Genomic DNA, 20,127 nt, shown 5'->3' on the forward strand with positions numbered 1-20,127 from the left:
AAACTTGTTTATCTATTTTATATATATCAGTCAGTATCTGCAAACCTCGAACTCCCAATTTATCCCTTCTTACCCTCTTCCCCCATGGTAACCATAAGTTTGTTTTCTATGCCTGTGAGTCTGTTTCTGTTTTATAAATAAGTTCATTTGTCTTTTTATTTTAGATTCCACATATGAATGATATCATATGGTATTGTTCTTTCTTTTTCTGGCTTAGATTCACTTAGAATGACCATCTCCAGAGCCATCCATATTGCTGCAAATAGCATTTGATTCTTCTTTATGGCTGAGTAGTATTCCATTGTATAAATACACCACAACTTCTTTATCCAGTCATCTGTATTATACTTTCTGCTTCAACTGTTAAATGTATTTTAAAGAACTCAAGAAAGAAGAATGTTCTAATATTTACCTACATACCATTTCTGTTGCTATTCCTTCCTTCCTGAGAGCCATTCTCTTCTGGTATCATTTCCTTCTTGCCTTCAGACCAGTTCTGCTGACAGTGAATTCTCTTCATTTTCCTTCATCTAAGAGTGTCTATTTTCACTTCATCACTGCAGGATATTTTCATGGATGCAGAGTTCTGGGTTGACAGTTCTTTTCCTTCAGCATTTAAAAAAATATTCTCCTTACTTCTGGCTTCCATGGTTTCTGATGATAATCTCCAGTCCCCTCAGACAACCTCCTATTCATCTCCAAAACCTAGATCAGGTCTTATTTCTCATTCAAACTATGCTGATTTTATGCAGCTTCTCTCTGCCCCAGGATACAAGCCAATCACTCCTTCCGTTACACGAAGGCATGGTACACATCATTGTACGCTGCAGTGATCCAATCACATGTTGGGCACACCCACTTGTTCTTTGTCGTGTTCACCGAGGGATGGGAGAGAAAGAAAGGAAGGAAGGAAGGAAAGAGGAAGAAGATGAAAGAATAGAGAAGATGACGAGAAGGAAGAGAAGGAGGAGATTAAAAAGAAGAAGCTGAAGACTGATCATCTCCCAGGAACCTCAGATGACCTCTGAGTTCAGAGAATGTTTCTGAAATTGAACTAGTTTGTAAATGGGAGCGCCCTGTCTGGAAGAAAACCAGTGTGCAACCACATCGTGGGTCTTCCGTGCCTACCCAGCTGCGGGAAATTCCCAGGTGGTTCAGGAAGCAGTTGATGAGGGCTTGCAATGTTCCTGTGGACTCCTCCGTGCGTTCCTTCATTGTTTGACTATCCTGGGCCACACTGGCATCGTTTTCAGCAGACTTCAATGCTTACACCCAGGGGAAACCTGATTCAGTAATCAATTTTCTTGAACCGAGGCAGGCCAGTGGAGAGCATTTTGGAGATGGCAGGGCCCATCAGAGATGCTCAGCTCACAGTAAAAAGACCGTTATTGATTCTACAAGACTCTGGACCAAGGCCTTTGGTCTCTGCTCAGCCCCTGGGCCTGCTAGATCACAGCTTTCTTCCTCTTCCTCTTCTTCCTTTTTCTTCTTCCTCCCTTCTCCTCAACCCCTATCCATTTAAAAAACAAACTCCAATATCGCTGAAGCACAACCTCCAAGTTTCTATAGCTTCATCTCTGTGTTTAGAATTCTATGTAAGCATATGTGAATGGGGCCTCATGTCCAATTAATTCTGAAGGGCCACTCACAAGGTCCACTTTCCACCCATCTCTCAAAGCTTTGTTCATTTCCCCCTCTTCTATGAAGCTTTTTAGAACCTCCTGATTTGGAACTAAACTTGGCAGAATGAATCAAAACCACTGGTGGGTTCTCATGTGCTGGACACAAGAGACCACGTAGATCAGGCACAGCTCACTGACTCCCAGGGCCAGGAAGAAGACCAAGGACTGAATTGTACATATGGCCTGTGCTTGTGTTATCAGAGTCCTGGGGGAGCCACCTTGCTTCTGGAATTCTAGAAACAGCAGTCCTAACTCTTTCATAACTCACTCGCTTTTCCCAGGCCTCAGTTCATTTGGTGCTGAAGCAGAGATTTGGTTTTCAAGCTCCATTCTGTGGACCCAAGTCTGTGCTGCTTTGGCTGGGTGCAGGGGTGGCCAGGGGTGGGGGGGGGGTATGGAATGTGTGTGGGTTCTGGGTCTCCTGCTCCCAACTTTAGCCAGATCAGCTCCACTTTTATCTGCGTCCTTTACCTTATATAACCAATTTCATTTGAACAACAGATTGCTCAACTTTTAAAGTTTGAAAGTCACTAAACTAGGTGACCAAAGTAGCCATGGCACTCTGGACTCACAGGTTTGCCACAAGATGTGGACACAGAAACTTAGAAAAGATCTCTGGGCATATTAGGCTATTGGCAACGCACAGTGCTTGAGTATACTCTTAGATACACTGGCAACTGTTTAACAACCAGTTTTCTGGGATTGAGAGGAGGAAGCCCTGATTGGCAGTGTTTGCTGATTTCCACGGTGTAAATTCTCCAACATGGCCAATTTCAAGTTATCAATGTGAAACTCTTTGAATGCAAGAGATGCATGTAATAGGCTCACGGGCTGACTTTGGTACATCACTGGTTACAGAGCAACAATTAAAGACCCACCTGTCCCCCCTTTTGGGTTTAGAGCCAACTAAGATACAGACTCCAGAGACAGGTGGAGGCTCCAACTCAGTCTCATTACAAGCAAAGCTGGTCAGATGTGGTAGGTTGGATTATTGGCCAGGTACCCGCCGGCACTAGTTCTGGAGGAGGTGTGCTTCCTTCTTCCGTATATTTTGGGCTCAGGCATGTGACTTGCCTCCTGTTCCAAGCCTGAGCCTTAAATGGCCGCGTGTGTTTTTACTTGCCCTTTTGAACTTGCGCCATCCACATGAGATGTCCAAATAATGCTTTGCGTCCAGGGGAGGAGGCTCCAGAGCAGCGCGGACCCCCTCAGCTGACTTGCGGATTCCTGAGCTAAATAAATGCTTGGTGTTTTGCGCTTCAGGGCTTTTGTGGTTTTCATCAGACGGCATTTCTGGTGCTTATTCAGAAATTGGTACCTAGGATGGGAGGCTGCTATAACAAGTCTTAAAATATGTAGCCTAGGTTTGGAATTGGGTGGTGAGGAAATTTAGAGGAGGTTGGAAAAAATGGCAAAAAAAAAAAAAAAAGGGTGACCTGGGCTATGTGGTGAAGAAATATTTGGTAAAATTATTGCCTATGGTAATTTGGGAGGGAGAAAACATTCCTATGAATTTGTGGAATTTGGCAGGCTGGTTTCCAGGCAGAATATTGTAAACAGGAGCTTCTTTTAGATATAAATGATAAAGTGCGATGGTGAGATGAGTTCAGAAAGGAACCAGCCAGTTTACAGCAGAATTTAGAAAATAAAATGATTCCTCATCGCCAGTCTCTTCAGCCACTGAAAGATTTTTTTAAAGCTTTTTTTTTTAAGTTTATTTTTTAGTTTAAATTTTTTTTTCTTTTTTTGAGGAGTAGGTAGCTAGGTTTATTTATTTAGTTAGTTTAATGGAAATACTGGGGACTGAACCCAGGACCTCTGGCTTCCAACTTCCTTCAGCCAGGAAGAGGGTGGAGAGGTTGCTGTCCAGGTGGGCATCCTTTCCAGTGCCCTCTTCAGAAGCTGGGAGGTTGATGGAAAAGGAAGAAACCCTGCCCCCTACTGCAAAGTGGAAGCCAGAGCCACGGAGCACAATAAACTGGGGAGTCGCTTAAGGACCATTCCACCCCAGAGCAGGGCCACCGGCAACATTTGCCCAGCAGGTCTTCAGATGCTGTGGACCAGTGGCTGAGAGGAGTGGCAACTGCAGTGATTCTAGCCCAGTTCCACACTGTGTGCCTGGTGGGGTGGGTGTGCCTGGGGGACAGAGAACTCTTTTTAATTCGTGAGTCTCGAGGTCAAGAAAAGCCACATCCAGAAGAGACGTAGACCATGTGATTGTAGATTTTGAACCTGAAGATTGATTGGATAGACTGTTGGGAGTCTTGGGTGAATACACTGTGCATGTGGGAGGCACATGCATCACTGTCTCTGTGAGGGCAGACTGTGGGAGATTGTATTATTGTTGAGAAATCTTCACTCCATCCCTCTCGCTCCCATGGAAGGAGTACACTTCCCACAATGACTGAGGATGGGTTTGGCCACATGACTTGCTTTTGCAAGAATGAGGTGAAACTGAAGGTGCACTGGGTTTGAGCAGAGACTTAAAGAGGACTCGCATTCTTCTGCTTGCTCTCTTGTGCTTATACCATCACCACAAGAAGGCAGTGCCCAGGCCAGCATCCCGCTCTGGGGAGGAAGATGAGTCACACGGAGCAGATCCAACCTGTTCCAGCCAAGCTGGCTAGATTAGAGGCTCCCAGCTGAACTGCAGAGCTGCCCAGCCCAGCCCAACCTGAATCAGTCAATTCTCAGTGAACCTGGATTCATAAGCAAAAGACGCTGTTAATACGATGCTGAGGCTTCACAGTATTATTATGCAGTGTGATCAAGGCCTTAGTTAACCAGCACAGAGTATGTGGCTGAGTTGAATGGCTTCATTGGGCTTCTTAACACTTTGCACATCTGGTCTCAGGCAGCACCAGACAACTCTAGGCCTCCCCTTGGCCCCAAAGCAGGGCAGAGCTGCTTCTGGAGACTTAACGTGATGAAACCGAGGAGGTGCGATGCTTGAAGATGGGCTTGGAGAGGCAGAGGAAAGGGCCCAGCCAGGCATGGACAATTCCTCCTCTCAATCAGTGGAATGGGTCCTCCCCAGGGAGGGGCTCCCCGGGGTATGATGCTCTGTAGTCTTTCCACCAGGAAGATACGGCCAGAGAAGGGACGGTTCCCCTAACACACAGCAAAGACTCTGGGACGCCTTCAGAAAGGAAACCCGCTGAATTCTGTTTGCCTCGGGGGGTTCCTACACGTATTTCCCAGAGAACGCCTCTTCGGATCCCTCGGTGACATCCCACGGAACTGGTTTCGAGCTGAATGCCCTCCACGTGGCTTTGGCTTCCTATCCCCAAGCTGGGCCACAAGGTTTGGCTCACGGAGAGGGGGGAGCTCAGGGGCCCAGCATACCTGGCCCTAGAGAAGGTGCCTTCTACCTCTCCAAACTGGTCCTGGCCTCTCCTCTCCAGTACTTTGTTCCAGTTCCAGAATTCATCCCAGACCTCATGCCCCCCTCACTGGTCCCCCTGAGATTCACAGCAATAGCCTGATCCCTGTTATCACAGGCAGGCCACTGGCCTCGAGACCTGGGCCCTCCCTGTGCACCTGCCAGGGCCGCTTCCGAGGGCTCAGGCCCTGCATGTGGCTGCTCCCCATGGGCCCCTTCGCACAAGGCTGGCTGCTGGGTATCCTGGGGCTCCACCTGCCTGTCCTGACTCTCCTTCTGCCCCAGAGCACAGGGGTCCACCTGTCTTCTTTCCCTCCCCCGCACCACGACTCAAACACCCTCATCAGACTGCCTCTCAGACAGGAAATTTGGACATGAGGCGGGCTTGGGATGACAGCTGCATCTGGTTCTCAGCAAATCCACTTGGATCTGCCCACCAGCTGGCTGGAAGAACAGCCAGATACCCACTGTAACACATCAAACCCTGCCCACCCCCACTCCCCCTCCCAGCTCCCAAGGCAGCAAACAAACAGCCACTAAATGCCTCAGCATTAAACATTTCTTGGTGAAGGCGGGATAGTCCATTTTAAGGCTGCTTAGAAAAAATACAGCCTAATTTCCGTTCAAATGCACCAAATTTACTGCCCTGGTTTTCATTAACTACTGTCAAGGAAGAAGCAGACAGACAAAATAAATTATGAAAAAATTACTTTTTTAATGTACAAAAAGACTTATTTACAAGTTGAGCATGTCATCTCAATTCATAGCATGTAGAAAAAGCTAAAAATGTTTGGGAGATATAAATTTGACTGGGTGATTCACCTACAGTGTTTGCTGGGATGATGGCTTTTGTACAGACTACATACAGGCGGGGGGTGGCTAGTGAACTCCTAGCTCAGGGAGTGAGCACGCACCACACAGAGCCCAGACCTTCGGGGGTGTCCCAGGGCTGTTATGTGAAGTTGCCCTTGTCTTTGGACCTGGACCAACCATCTGATGTTCTGGGATGTAGAGGCCCAAGTGAGGTTTTGGCCCTGTCCTGGCTGAAGCCAGGGTCACAGTCCATATCAAGTTCCTAGTGGTGCAGCTGGTTTGGGTAAGGCTGCCACAAATGCAACACGGGAAAGGTGCTGGGTGTTTGTATATGTATGTGGTGGGGAGAATACATCAACTCACGCTACTGTACGTTCAGGAACAATGCCTTCTGACACCAGTTCCAAATTCCATTCCCGGGTGGGGCTTGGTCACACCGAATAGGAAAATTCAGTGACGGTCCCTCAGAGTTCCAAGAATCAAGCCCTTCACCCTCCCACCCCCACCCCTACCCAAAACATCATGCATGCCATTGTTCTCTGTGAAATGAACAGGAGGGCAGAGGCAAAGGAATCCAGAAGATACGAGGCCTGCATGTTGTGGCTTGGGGTAGACCGCTGGGCTGCCGATGAGCAGACAGCATGGCCTGGAGGAACTTGGGTAGAAGCTGCCATCAAGCCCCAGGGTTTTCCAAGGTTGAGTGGGTGGAGAGTGCAGGGTTGGGTAAACATGCAACTTCCTCTTCCTACTGGGAGACTTCTAGGGAGGCCGGAGGCTGGAACCTAGATGCCCAACTCACTTTATTAAGGCCCCAGCCCACGCCGATTCAGCTCACCTGGGTCCATCCCTAACCCACAGCAGCTCCAGCAGCCCCGAGGTATTTAGAAACGTGTTCTTTTCAGGAAGGGCTACATTCTACACGCATGAATACTGTAAACATGGTCTGGATAGGCCAGGGCAACTTCTGGGCTTGCCCTGAGGATGATACACTTTTTTCTTTCCTTTTTGGGGCAATACTTCCATACTTTCTTCCTTCACATACACTTGGACAGTCTGCAAACTTGGCTTTGCGGGGTAGAGATGCCAGCTCTACCAAACCTGGAATCAGGATGTCCTCTTCCAAATCATCCAGGGAAAATCTTTTTTTCCCCCCTCCATGGCAAGAGAAGTGTTAAAGGCCTCAAGAATTAAGCTTCATAGAAGAAATTCCAGTGGGCCAGGAATTCCTTTAACTCGCAGGCTCCAGAATAAGAAGCTTCTCTTCCTGGATTAGCATCTCCAGTATGGCTTTCAGATTCAAACCCATATGTGGTTCCTCTCCCCTCTTTCTTCATGGACTTGGAAGGCCCTTGGCCAATGCAGTCCTTCATTAGCCAAATGACAGCGGTGACGAAGCCAGAACAGAGTGGTCCTATAAACATCAAAGGCTGGGAAGCACTGTGTAAACGAGTTTTTCATTCCTGCCTTGACTTTCCCATTGAGACTTTTTCCAGTATTCTGAAAAATAATCTACAAGAAGACCAGACAGGAGGCACATGAACATGCCTTTAAAGCATCTGTGGCCTGAACCAGCCACTGGCCAAACTCCCTCAGACCTATTTAATACTTTTTTGGAAAAAGATGAAATGGACAAAAGCCCCATCCTCTGGGAAGCGATGGTCCCTCCGGGTCCGCTCAGCACCAGGGGCTGGGGCCTTAGGTCATCATGTTCAGGAACTTGCTCTCCTCGGCCAGGCTGGTAAGCATGGAGCTCATGTCCCCAACGGCCATGTTGCTGATGCCCGTGGGGATGGAGGGCAGCGTCAGGGAGTTCCGGGGGGTGGTGAGGCGGGAGGAGTTCTGGGAGAGGCTGTGCAGGAGGCTGGGGCTCAGGGCGCCTGAGAGCAAGCTGGAGTGATCACCATCATCCATGATGGCGTCAAAATCAATCTGGGGGGCCTCCAATAGCTGGGAGTCCACAGTGCTGGACACCTGGTTGACCCCTGGCGAGGGCAAGGGCTGGGGCTGGATGCTGTCCGGGCAGGCCTGTGGCTGTGGTGGCTGGGGCCGCATGACCTGGCAGCCTACCTGGTTTTCGAGGCCTCCGTTCTGCTCGTACATGTGGATCTGGCCATAGTAGTAGAGCATGCTGTGGTCCTGGGCCGCGCCTGTGTCCTGCGGGGGTGGCTGCGGAGGCAGTGACAACATGCTGCCCATTGTTCCCTTGGGCACAGACTCTGCCGTCTCCTGGTTGGCTAACCCTGCAGCCATGGCATGACTAGTGGCCCTGGCATAGGCCAGCTGCTGCCCAGCACGCACCCCACGGTGGCGGCCAGCAGGGCTGGGCTCGGGAGGTGGCCGGGGTTGCACTAGGCCAAAGCTTGATCCAGCCACCCCCACTGTGCCTTGCTGGGGCTCCATGAAGCCAGGCTGGTGGGAAGGCAGGAGGTTGGGGCCTTGGCGGTAGCCCTCCTGACCCATGGCAGTTGCCAGGTGATGGCTCTGCTGTGGGTAGCTCTGGGCTGGGTGAGGTGGTGGCATCCCAGCCAGGGTGGAACTGGGGATCCCAAGTTCCCTATGGCTGCTGCCCATCATGGTGGGGACAGGAGCAACCTCCATTTGTTGGGGGAGCCCTAGGTGGCCTGGCTTGGCTGCCATGTTGTTACAGGATCGGGGGAACTGGTTCAGGGCCCCACCCATAGTACTGGGGCTCAGCTGGGGGTGGGCCTGGCTGTAGCTGGTGTGGGGGCTCACAGCCATGGCCATGCTGGGACACTGGCCACCTGGGCCTGGCTGCCGAAGCTGCTGAATATAATTAACCCTGGGCGCAGAGGGGGCTCCGCTGCAGGGCTGAAGGTGTGGCTGCGAGCCGTCCAGGCCCCCGGGGCTTGGCTGCAGGCCTTGGGAACTGTAGCCTGGATACTGGCTGAAGGCTGGTTTCTGCTGTACCACAGCTAGGTTGCCCTGTGTAAAGGGCTGCGGAGGCTTCACCTGGCTGGTCAGGGCGTCCATGGTGCCAGAGCTCACCTCATTCCACTGCACAGGCATGCTGTTTTTGTTCAGGCTGGAGGGAGCACCATAGCCCAACTGGCAGCCGCCCAGCGCAGGGTTGGAGGGGCCCACGTTGGAATCTGCAGCCGCTATTCTGCGCTGGCCGTGCAGCCCTGGGCTGGGCAGTTTGGGGTTCTCAGAGAAGCAGGTGCTTTCCGGGGGATATACCTGCGGGGTGCCCTCATCCAGGGCACCGCTGGCATGTGCCTTAATGTACTGCACCACGTCATCGGGCAGCACGAGGTCATCCTCAGGCAGCTCGAGGCTGACTTCGGGGCCCGTCCCGTCCGCCCCCGCCGCCAGGGCCTCTATCGCCACATTCTCGCTGATGCTGGGCGGCCGGGGAGAGTAGGCGCCGCGGGCCAGGCCGCCGTCGGCGCTCATGTGGCTCTGCAGGCGGAGGCCTCGCCTCTCGGTGCAGGGTGGCAGGGGGGCCGGGTTCACGTTGTGGGCGCTGTGGAAGCGCTGCACCCGCGGGGGCGCCAGGGTGTCGGGCCGCCTCACTGGATCACTGGCCCGCCGCGCCCCGCAGCCCGGCGCCTCGTGGGGAAAGGCGGGTGCTGGCCCGGCGTGGCCGTAGGCCGGCCCGTCGCTGCCCCGCCGTGGCCCGATCGGGTGCGGGCAGGTGGCCGGCAGCGCGCGCTCGGGCGCATCCAGCAGCGCCAGCCTGGTCCGCAGGCTCACGCGCTCCAGGCCGGGCAGCGGCGTGGGCGGCGGTCCGCCCGTGGCGGCCGCGTACTTGGCCCGCAGGCTGTACTGCTGGGCGGGCGTGAGCTGGAGCAACCCCGAGCCGGCGCCGCTGCACTGGCTGGCCTCGCTCGAGCGCCGCGACGCGTCGGTGGAGATGGGGTCGTAGGAGTCGGCGGAGCTGGCATTGTGCGGGCGGCCGGCGCCCAGGGGCGAGGCCTCGCTGGAGCGGCGGCTGGAGAAGTAGGGGGAGATGCCGGAGGAGCGGCGGCTCACGGTGTAGGCCGAGCTGACCGTGCTGGTGGAGCTGTCGCGGCGCTCCTGCAGGTGGCTCAGCATGGTCACCTCGCTCGCGGACAGCTCGGACAGCCGTGGGTTGGGAAGCAGCCCCGCCGGCCCGCCGCCCCCACTGCCGCCGTAATTTTCCAACATGGAGCCTGCGGGAGAGGAGAGGGGTCAGCTCTGGGGACAGAGGGCGGTGCTGCGCCTGCTTGAACCGTACCAAGTCTGCAGGGCCCGGAGCCCTGGAGTGGGGCCTGGCCCACAGCAAGCACTTAACCAATGATTTCTCAATGAAAGGACGGAAGGAAGGATCAGTAAATGAATAAATAATGGTACTTATTGCTAGAGTGGGTTAGGGGAAGTCAGGGGGCTTGACCTCAATCGTAGCTGCCGGGCTGACCCTGTGCTCTCCTTATTGTCCGATCCTCAGTTTCTCCAGCTGTGGATGGAATGTGTCTCTCCCGTAACACTGGGTTCCTGAGAAGGGCCCAGGACGGCACAGAACACAGCCTCCCTGCACCCTCACCATCCATGGATGAGTGTTGCTAGTTGGGCTCCCCTGGGACTGAGTTTACTAGGCAGGCTGTTTATAGGGAGTGTCCTGAGAGCCACAGCCAGGGAAGGAAGGGGCGGCAGCAGAGAAGGCAGGGGAGAGAGTTGCATCGCAGATCCATCGACAGCCATTGGCTGATCTCACAGGGAGCTCTGGTGATCAGCCAGAGCTGATGTGGACCACCCCAGGAAGGTGTTACCTTGGGTGAGGCAGCAATTAGCACCCCAAGTCATCTCTCTAGTTGAAGGCCATCTGCCAGTAGTTCCCTTAACAGCTGGGGCAACAAATCTTCCCTCTCTCAACATATCTCTTGAAGAGAGAGCTGGCTGGTACCTCTCATCGTCCACCTCTCCATAACTCAATCCTACAGTCCATACTGGGCCGCCAGTCCCTGAGGGCAGCCTAGAGGCTCAGTGCCCCAGCGTGCCTGGTGTCCAGCCTGGCAGAGTCCACATTTGATAAGTGCTTGCTGAAGACTCCTTTCATCTTAAAGCCTGGCCAACACCTCCTGAGATTGACAACAAGGCTGCCTCCTCCATGAGGCCCTCCTGCTTTTCCCCAGCTGGCGGGCTTTCTCCCTGTTCTGCACAGCATTTCCTTGAGCTCTGCCCTCGGTGCTACTTGGCTCATCCTGCATCTGGCGGCATGGCCTTCTAACTAGAGGGATTGGGAATACAGTGCTCTCCTGCAGAGGGCCTTGTCGTGGTACCCATAGCAGGTGCCTGATAAACCAGTGAATGGGTCGTGAAGAGGATGATGTAAGCAGGATCTGTCTGTTTCTAGGGGTTATGGGGATACAGCATGGTATAGCTGAAGGAGCATGGGCTTTGGAGCCACTCAAGCCTGGGTGAAGTCTCAGCTCTGCTGAGGGAAGCACTTTACCTCTCAGAGCCTCAACTTTCTTGTCTGTGCAATGGGCTCGTAAGATCCATCCTATTGTGGGCATAATTGAGACGGCATAAAGTGCTTGATGGGCATGAACCTCATTGGGCTGCCTTGGGTTCCCTCCCACCTCACCCGCACGACCGGGGCCTCCACTTACCACTTCCTGGGAGGGGAGGCAGCTTGGAGTTCCGGGTGTGTGGAGCCGGCCCCGCCCATGAGCAGGAATCCTTGAGCGACTTGAGCTTCTCCTTCTTGAGCTGCTCGAACCTGTGCACGGTGGTCATGTGTTTGCGCAGCTGCAGGCCACCGGCAGAGGGCGCTGCCAGGGCAGAGGCGTCAGCCCCTGGCGGCGTGTCATCCAGAGCTGTCAGGTCAGCCAGGCTCCCCGGCCCTGTGCCTGGCATCTCCACGCCGCTGTCATTGTTGGGGGCACTGCCCAGGGGAGAGGGCTCGCTGCTGCAGGAAGACTGAGCCCCAGGGCTGGACTGACACAGCTGCAGGGGGCGTGGTGAGAAGGCACAGACTCAGAGGGTGTCAGCACCTGCCGGGCCCTGCACCCACGCTGCCCCCTTGCACACCCAGCAGTGGGAAGGAAGCTGCTGTGTGCGTGAAAGAGCTTGCAAAGCATCACTTCTCTGAACATCGGCTTCCCCAACTAGAAGCTGGCCCTGAACTGTCTCTGGGACAGAGTTACTGGATGGATGGAGACCACCCAGCACATAGAAGGCACCGAGTGATTGTCAGGCACCCACTCCCACCCAGCCCCCAGCCCCCTGCCCTGCTCCTAAGCTCTCCCAGCCAGTGTGTGGGCTGGAGATCTGCCTGTTGCACTTGCGGTGTGTGGATGCTTGTGGACACTTCGAAGCTGTGCCCCACAGAGACCGCTGCAGCCGTGTAAAGTTGACACAAAAGAGGGAACTTAAGCATCTCAAGAACTGCGACGTGCCACTCCATGAACAAGGAGCGATGAAGCCTGCTGACCTGGTGCATGCTCATCAGGCCAGAAGCAGGTTGTTAGAAAGGGAAAGGCTGACCACGGAGGGTGGCATTCCTGGGTGCAGCCTTGCCCCTTGCCTGAATGGCCACCCTAAAAGGCCTGACCTCCCTCTGAGTCAGGGTGAAGTGGGCTGAGAGCTCACGGCACGCATGTACCATGAGGAACCCACAGAACCTAGGCTACCTCCACTTGACCTGGGATCTCAGTCCAGATGAGGCTCACCTTGGATGCAGCATCTCTGACTCCCTCCTAGCCTGAATGCTCCCAAATTCCAGACCTTTCCTTGGGAAGCTGCACTGCTCTCTCCTGCCCCCAGCACCACCCACATTCCTCACCTTGGCACTCCAGACCTTCTGTAGGTCAGATCTTCCCTCCTCTGCAGCCCAGATTCACACCCCCACTCTGCCCTGTCCCTTATGCAGGTTTGGTCCCCAGCACTTCCTTCTGCACCTGTAAGCGTGACTCCTGCTGCCGGCCTTTGCTGGTTCCGATGGCCTCACCTGTAGTGCCTGCGGTCTGCCTATCCAAACCCGTCTTCCTGGGCCCACGAGGAGCCTGGCCAAGCACCCGAGCCCCCCTCACTCATGCCAGCCCACCCATATCCCCACCCTGCTCCTCTGCTCACCTCAGTACCGTCTATCCTTAGGGGAGGTACAGTCAGGAGAAAGAGGTGGAGACAAAGAACAGGTGGTTAGAACAAAAGGAGTGGAGGCCAGAGGGGCAAGGACGCAGAGACAGGACAGAGGAGTGGGGAGCAGCTGTGGCGCCTGGGCGCTGGGTGGAGAGGCAGACACCAGGAACCACCCCGTCCCCTTGCAGACCATGTCAGCTTCCATGGGAGGCCCAAGGTGAAGGGAGGAAAGTCAAGCCGGAGAGAGGAGGGACATCACTGTGCTCTTGGAGAGGGGCCCCGGGACAGAGCCCACAGCTGCAATTGGGGGTCTGGGCCCCGGGCGGGGCTGTGGAATCGCCCTCATGCCTCTGGGCTTGGCCTCCTGGGGGTGGGGGCATGGATGGGGCCCCGCTGCCCAGCTCTGCTTACCCCGGAGCTCTCCGTCTTGATGGCTTTGACGTGCAAGCAGTCCTCCACAGCCTGGCTGGTGCTGCTGGCTTCAGCGCTCTCCTCGGAGCCCCTGCTGGGCTCGGCACTGGCCTCGTGGTCTCCGTTCTCCTTGAGCAGGGGGGCGCGGAGGTGCACGTCATTGCGCTGCTTCTTGGTGACATGAGCATCTGGGCCGTGTACCGTTTTCACGTGCTTCCGGAGAGAACTGGGGTCCGTATATCTCTTGGTGCAGCCTGGGATCTTGCAGATGTACGGTTTCTGGGAAGAGAAGAGGCCTGTGTTACAGATGGGATGTGAAGACAAACTTTGAATGGGAGCGCTCCCCATTCTCCTGAAGCCATGCCGTGTCCTTTGATAGAGCCTGGCTGGCATAGCTGGAAGGCACTTGGCCCATTTGCAGCCAGTGTCCCCCTGGATGGAGCTGTCTCAGCCCAGCCTGCAGGAGCCTGGCCCTGCCAGCCTTGGCTGCAGCATCTCTGATTCCTTCCTAGCCTGAATGCAGGTAAGCATTGATTCAGGGAGGCCCCCACCACAGACTGGGGACATGGATCAGAGACTATGAAGGAAGGGGACACCCCATGCCTGGCATGATCATCAGCAATCAGGGTCCTGGAATTTTTAATATCAGTAGTGAGTGTATTACCTTGTTATTTATCTGTGAGACAGCGCTAATACCCTGATCTCTCTTGTGAGGAAAGACAGGTTCAGAGAGGCAAAGAAATTGGGTAAAAATCACCCAGGAATGGAATGAAAACCCAGGGTTTTGAAACCTCCATCCTGAGCTTTATACACACACCTGATATCCACATATAGACATACTCCCTCACATCCACACACACATGCACACATACACGTACACACACACGTATATGAACACCCACATGTGTACACAAACTTACAAACACATATGCATACACCCCACACACATAATACATACATCCACCTCCACACATATAGCAACACATATCCCCACATGCACATACATACCTGCAAACACACATACCCACCTACACACACACACACACACACACACACACACCCCTCTCCAAGACTAGCTCTTGTCTCTAGACACTCTGAGGGGTTCAGGTGCCTTTGGGAATTCCTTGCACTTCTGACAAGCACTGCAGCAAGTCCCTTGTGGGTCCAAAATGGATCTGAACTTTTAGAAACATTCTTTCCTGAGTCCACCTGAGCCACAGCAGTTGAGTGGCTGGTGGGGCCTGGGAGGCGGGTACAGCAGACACTACGGGTTTCTGCCCAACTTTTCTCCCTGGGCTCTTTCTGCCCTGCCAGGGGCTCTGGCTGCCTGGGGAGACAGAGGCTGCTTTGTGCCCCATCGGCAGGGGGCTGACAGCCATGGCAGGCCCAGGCAGCACTGGAGGCTTGAGCATGTCATCGGCAGCTGTCCAGGCTGTGGGGATGGGGCTGCCGCTGCGAGCTGAGCTGGACAGCAGGTCAGTGAGGGGGGCAGGTGGGGATGCCTGGCACCTGGCTACCGAATGGCCTACAGATGTCTAGAAGCTGAGGATTGAGAGTGATGCACTTATGCATGTGTCTGCGGGGCCCACACACACACCCACGCCCACCCCGGCCGGGTACCTCATTGGAGTGGGTGCGGTTCTGGTGCTTGGCGCGGTCCGAGGCGTTGGAGAAGGCTTTGTTGCACCCCTCGTGCTCGCACACATACGGCTTCTCCCCGGTGTGGGACCGAAGGTGTGTCTTCAAGTTCTCCAGGCGAGAGTAGGCCTTCGAGCAGCCCTCAAACTGGGAAGAGGAGGGTTCTGTCAGTAAGGGCCCCCCAGGATCCAACACAAAGACCTTGAATTTGGGCTGACCCGCTGCCTCCTCCCGACCTTGTCTGCTCCACCCTGCAGGTGCACCCGGGAGCGTGTATCTTAATGATAACATTTGTCTTCCTTCCTGATTACAAAAATGACTTATGGCCAACTTTAGAAAACTTGGAAGGGTCTGAAGAATGCAAAGAGGAAAATGAAAACCTTCAACTGCCCAAGGACAGCCTCTGATGACATTCAGGCAAGTCTCATTCTGGGAACTTGGCAGTTCAAGCCTGCCCATTTTTTAAAACCCAAATTGGGAACGTTAGTATTGAGTGTCTTATTCTGCTTGGTAAAGTCAACAGCACATTGTGAGATTCTTCTCGTAGGATTAAAAACTCTTTGTCAATATTATTTTAGTCTGTTCCCCAATGTCCTTCCCTCATTAGAACTTTTCTTTGCATTAATATGTGCTGAGAATAAAATCCAGAGTTCTCTGATTCCCTGAGTGAGCTGGTCACCTCACCCTCTCTCCGGCCACGATGCTCTCCTTTCTGGTCCTTGACCCCACTAAGTTCTTCCCAGTGAGGGGCCTTTCACACACTGTCTCCCCTGGCTGGAACCCTTCCCCTGCACCCACTCACTCTGGCCCTGGCCTGGCCCCCTCCTTTTAGGCCATCTCCTTTGAAAGCAATTCTCTGATATTCTTCATTATAATACTGCCCTTTTCCCTTTACACTCCCTAACACAATTTAGAATTATCTTAACCATTTTGTTGTCCGGCCCTTCCACTAGGATACAAGTTCCGTGAGAGTGTGGACCTTCTAGGCTTTATTCATTTGTGCTCCCAGTACTTAGTGCCTGATGAAAAGAAAACTGGGGGGCACTCAAGAAACATTTTAGGAAAGGAAGAAAAGAGGGAGCTAGAGCGAGTGGCAGGGAGGGAGGGAGGGAGGACCATTGCAGGAGGCGCCTATTCCAAAGATACTGCAATTGCATCCAGTGTAGCTGTGAAAACTGGCCCCAGGATGGCATGTCAACCCCAGCAGGAACCATCTCATTCTTCACATCCTCCCCTTATTCCTGACAAATCTGACCGAGCACACTTAGCTCCAATGCCTTTTATCTGTTTCTTGAACTTACAGCTCATATCAGAGGGCTCTAGTTGGCTAGCACTCAGGATGTTAAGAAAATAACTTGCTGCAAAGGACCCAGAAAAGCCAAAACAATCTTACAAAAGGGGGACAAATTTGGAGCACTGACAGTCCCCAATTTCAAAACTCACTACAAAACTACAGTCATCAAGACCATGTGTGGTACTGATGTAAGGGCACACATAGTGATCAAGGGAAGAGAACTGAGAGTCCAGAAATATAGGAATCAACAGGTGGCCTCTGAAACACACCAAAATTCATATGGCTAATGGAAGAGAGTTCAGAAATAAACTCAGTTGGTTTTCAATAAGGGTCCAAGTCCATTCAATGGGGAAAAATAGTCTCTTCAACAAATGGGATGGGGACAACTGCATAACCACATGTGAAAGAATGAAATTGGACCCTTACTGTACACCATACACAAAAACTAACTTAAAATGGACTAAAGACCTAAACGGAAGATGCTATCTTATTAAAAAAAATATATATATATTTATATACTTATAGAAATAAAATGATGTATCTATCAACTGTAAAGCTCACAGAAGGAAACAAAGGGGTAAATCTTTGTGACCTTAGATTAGGCAGCTTTTTCTTAGATATGACACTGAAAGCACAAGCAATTAAAAAACGAGACATTGTGAAAAATTAAAAAACGTTTATGCTACAAAGGAAACTATGAAGAAAATGAAAAGAAAACCTACAGAATGGGAGAAAACATGTGTAAACCATATCCAATCAGGGTCTATTAAAACTGCTACAATTCAACAACAGAAAGACAAATAACTCAATTTAAAAATGGGCAAAATATTTGAGTAGACATTTCTCCAAAGAAGATACACAAATGGCCAATGAGCAAGTGAAAAGATGCTTGACGTCATCAGTCACTAGGGAAGTGCTCATCAAAACCACAATGAGATGCAGACCCACACACACTAGGATGGCAAGGTAATAATCAAAAGACAGGTAACAAGGTGTGGTGGTGAGGATGTGGAGAAATCAGAACCCACACACATAGCTGGTGGGCACGTAAAATGATGTAGCCTTCTTGGAAAACAGTCTAGCAGGTCCTTAAAAAGTCGAAAATAGAGTTACTATATGCCGACCAATTCCACTCCTAGGTATATACGTAGAAGAACTGAAAACATATATCCATACGAAACTGGTTCATGAATGTTCATAGCCACATTATTCATAGTAGTCAAAAAGTAAAAAAATGCCAATAGCCACCAACTGATGAATAGATTAAAAAAATGTGATCTGTCCAAAGTGGAAAATTATTGAGCCATACAAAGAAACGAAGTCCTTATCCGCGCTACAACATGGATGAACCTTGAAAACATGCTAAGTGAAGGGAGCCAGACACAAAGGCTACAACATGGTATGATTCCATTTTTATGAACTGTCAAGAACAGGCAAATTCCTAGAGACAAAAAGCAGGGTAGTGGTGGTCAGGGGATGCAGGGAAGGAGAGAAAGGGGAGTGATTGCTTTTGGGGACAGGGTTTCTTTTTGGCGGGATGAAAGTATTCTGAAATTAGCTAGGGGTGAAGGTTGCACAGCTTTGTGAATACACTCAAAGTCACCCTTTTTGGAAAAGGGTGAACTTTATGGTATGTGAATTTTATCTCAGTTAAAAAAAAACAAAAAACAAAAAAAGCCTTGCCAAAAAAGGGGGTATGTTTATTGAGTCCTGGACACCACTGATTAAATTGAAGACTGACTGATTTCGGAGACATAAAGTGAGAACAAAATGTTTGTCTCAGAATCAGTGAAATACTGGTCATTCACAAAAAGAAGTGCCCAGAGGCCTCTGTCACAGCCACATAAGTGCATCACAGGATCATCTCTCCTTTGAAAGAGGGAGCGGTTTCTGTGTGTTTAAAAAAAGCTTCACAATAAATAAAAATAAATAAATAAATAAATAAAAGAAAGAAAGAATGAAAGAATGAATAATTTTAAAGAGGTCTCACCAAATAAAGTCAAAAAGCCTGTTGACTCCTAAGGGAGATTGTCTAAAAGGTCTTATCTTTGAGTTAACTTTTTCTTAAGAAACTCAACCAAAGTGAGTTTTAACCCATCATTGCTCAATCGATGGGTCACCAGTGAAATTCCTGTCTGTGCAGGGGACAGACTGCAGGGTGCTACCAAGCCAGGCCCTCTGCCCAGGGTCACCCAGCTGAGTCAAGGTACAACTATGCTTTGGGGCTCCTGGTCATGCAGATACAACCACAGAGATCCCAGAACAGCACAGTTATCAAGATGAACACACTTGAGGGAGACTACGTGGACGGTCTGGGGTCCAGGACCCGAGACAGAGCAGACAGGATGACCCATCGGCAAGACCTGCCCTGACGGCTGTTCCACCAGGTTTGCCCGTGGTCAGCCGCATCCAACGTGACGCACATCACCTGGCTGACGGGCTGGCAATACAGATGCGGCCGTGAGGAGGGGCGGGGCCCCAGGACCACTCACCGTGCACTTGTGGGGCTTCTCGCCCGTGTGCCGGCGCATGTGCACCACCAGCATGTACTGCGCCTTGAAGGGCTTCTGCTCCCGTGTGCAGGCCTGCCAGCGGCACACGAATTCCTTCTTCTCCCCATGGATGTGTTCATTGTTGATGTGCTGCCGGGAAGAGGCCCACGGAGAGGGGTGAGCCCGGCCAACCACCCCTCCAGACCCGACCTGGTGTGTGCAGACACCACCGCACAGACCAGCATCCATGTGCCAGCCCAGGCCTCCTCACGAGCTATCCCGACATGCAGATCTACTGTGTGCTACTTGTCTCCCCTGCATTTTCCAGTTAGCCACCAATGTGACCATCTGTGATGGTCAGAGCCAACCCACTCATCTCCTTCTGGGCTCCAGGCTCTGGTCTGTGGGACATCGGTGATTATGCTGATGCTTCCAGGCTGCAAACAGTAGGCACTCATTAACTGCAATGAGGCACACATGCACACGGTGGGTGTATGAGAAGCCTCTCCCAAGCTTGCCCCTCCACTGCTCCAGAAATGTTTAAACACCATTTTCATTATAACAGAAATGTGAAGGCATCCTTGTCTCTGTTTCTGACAGTGTCCCATGAGATGGGTCCCCTTTTCACAAAAGCCCAGATTGCTCAAGTGGCCTGCCCAGGATGGAACTGGAGTCTGACCCTGACACTGGGCACTGTGGGATGCTGGGCCCGGGACAAAATGGCCCAGGAGAGCAAGGTGGGACAGCCAGAGACATTGGACTGATCCTGCTCTGGCAGTGGGAGCTCTGCTCCTCCGTGCAGGCGGGGACATTTTGGGCACAGCTGGGAAGTGCACTGGCAGTAAGCCTGCCCTGGACGACTGGTCCTCCGACCCACTGCAGTCAGCGCTGCCCTGGGCCAGGAACACGGGGCTAACTTTTCTCTTTTTCTGTCTCCACACCCAGGTCTTCTGGCCTCTGCCCTGGGCCCATCACCTGTGTGCCCCCTGGGGCAGTCTCCCCTGTGATGGGGAGCCATGGGCCACCCATGTTTTCTATCCCAGGTAACAGAGCACACTGACTTGAGTAGAACGTTCGGTTTTCAGTTGCTTGCTTTGATTATTTAACCGAAGGATGCAGCCCTCCCTGGAGCAGAGGTATTACTGCTTCTGAGCTTGGGTTGTGTTGAGATGCGTGTAGGGCCCCCAGGAATTTTACGTCTTAATCTTTTGAGTTGCTTATTTGACTGGGCAGTAGGAACAGGTAGCGTGAGTCAGTCACTCAGCTGAGTGAAGTATACTGGTCCCCTCCCACTGGGGCTTCTCTCTAAAGGTCAGCAGGGAGCCTCTTCGGGCCCCACCAAGAGCTCAT

General features: G+C 52.3%; 1 protein-coding gene across 7 annotated transcripts in view; it reads right to left on the bottom strand.

The window, feature by feature from the left end:
- Window positions 1–5,759: 5,759 nt before the first annotated feature.
- GLI2 (GLI family zinc finger 2) overlaps window positions 5,760–20,127 on the bottom strand; it is a 245,557-nt gene continuing 231,189 nt past the window's right edge. For all 7 annotated transcript variants that reach the window (XM_074363501.1, XM_074363499.1, XM_074363500.1 and 4 more), the window contains 5 exons: window positions 18,778–18,927; window positions 14,974–15,138; window positions 13,354–13,632; window positions 11,472–11,808; window positions 5,760–10,031 (listed from right to left, as the gene is read on the bottom strand). In XM_074363501.1, the coding sequence (XP_074219602.1) occupies window positions 7,573–10,031; window positions 11,472–11,808; window positions 13,354–13,632; window positions 14,974–15,138; window positions 18,778–18,927 (3,390 nt within the window). In that variant the 3' untranslated portion in view covers window positions 5,760–7,572. The remainder of the gene's footprint in view (window positions 10,032–11,471; window positions 11,809–13,353; window positions 13,633–14,973; window positions 15,139–18,777; window positions 18,928–20,127) is intronic.

Source organism: Camelus bactrianus, chromosome 5, assembly GCF_048773025.1.
Source record: "Camelus bactrianus isolate YW-2024 breed Bactrian camel chromosome 5, ASM4877302v1, whole genome shotgun sequence".
Lineage (NCBI taxonomy): Eukaryota > Metazoa > Chordata > Mammalia > Artiodactyla > Camelidae > Camelus > Camelus bactrianus.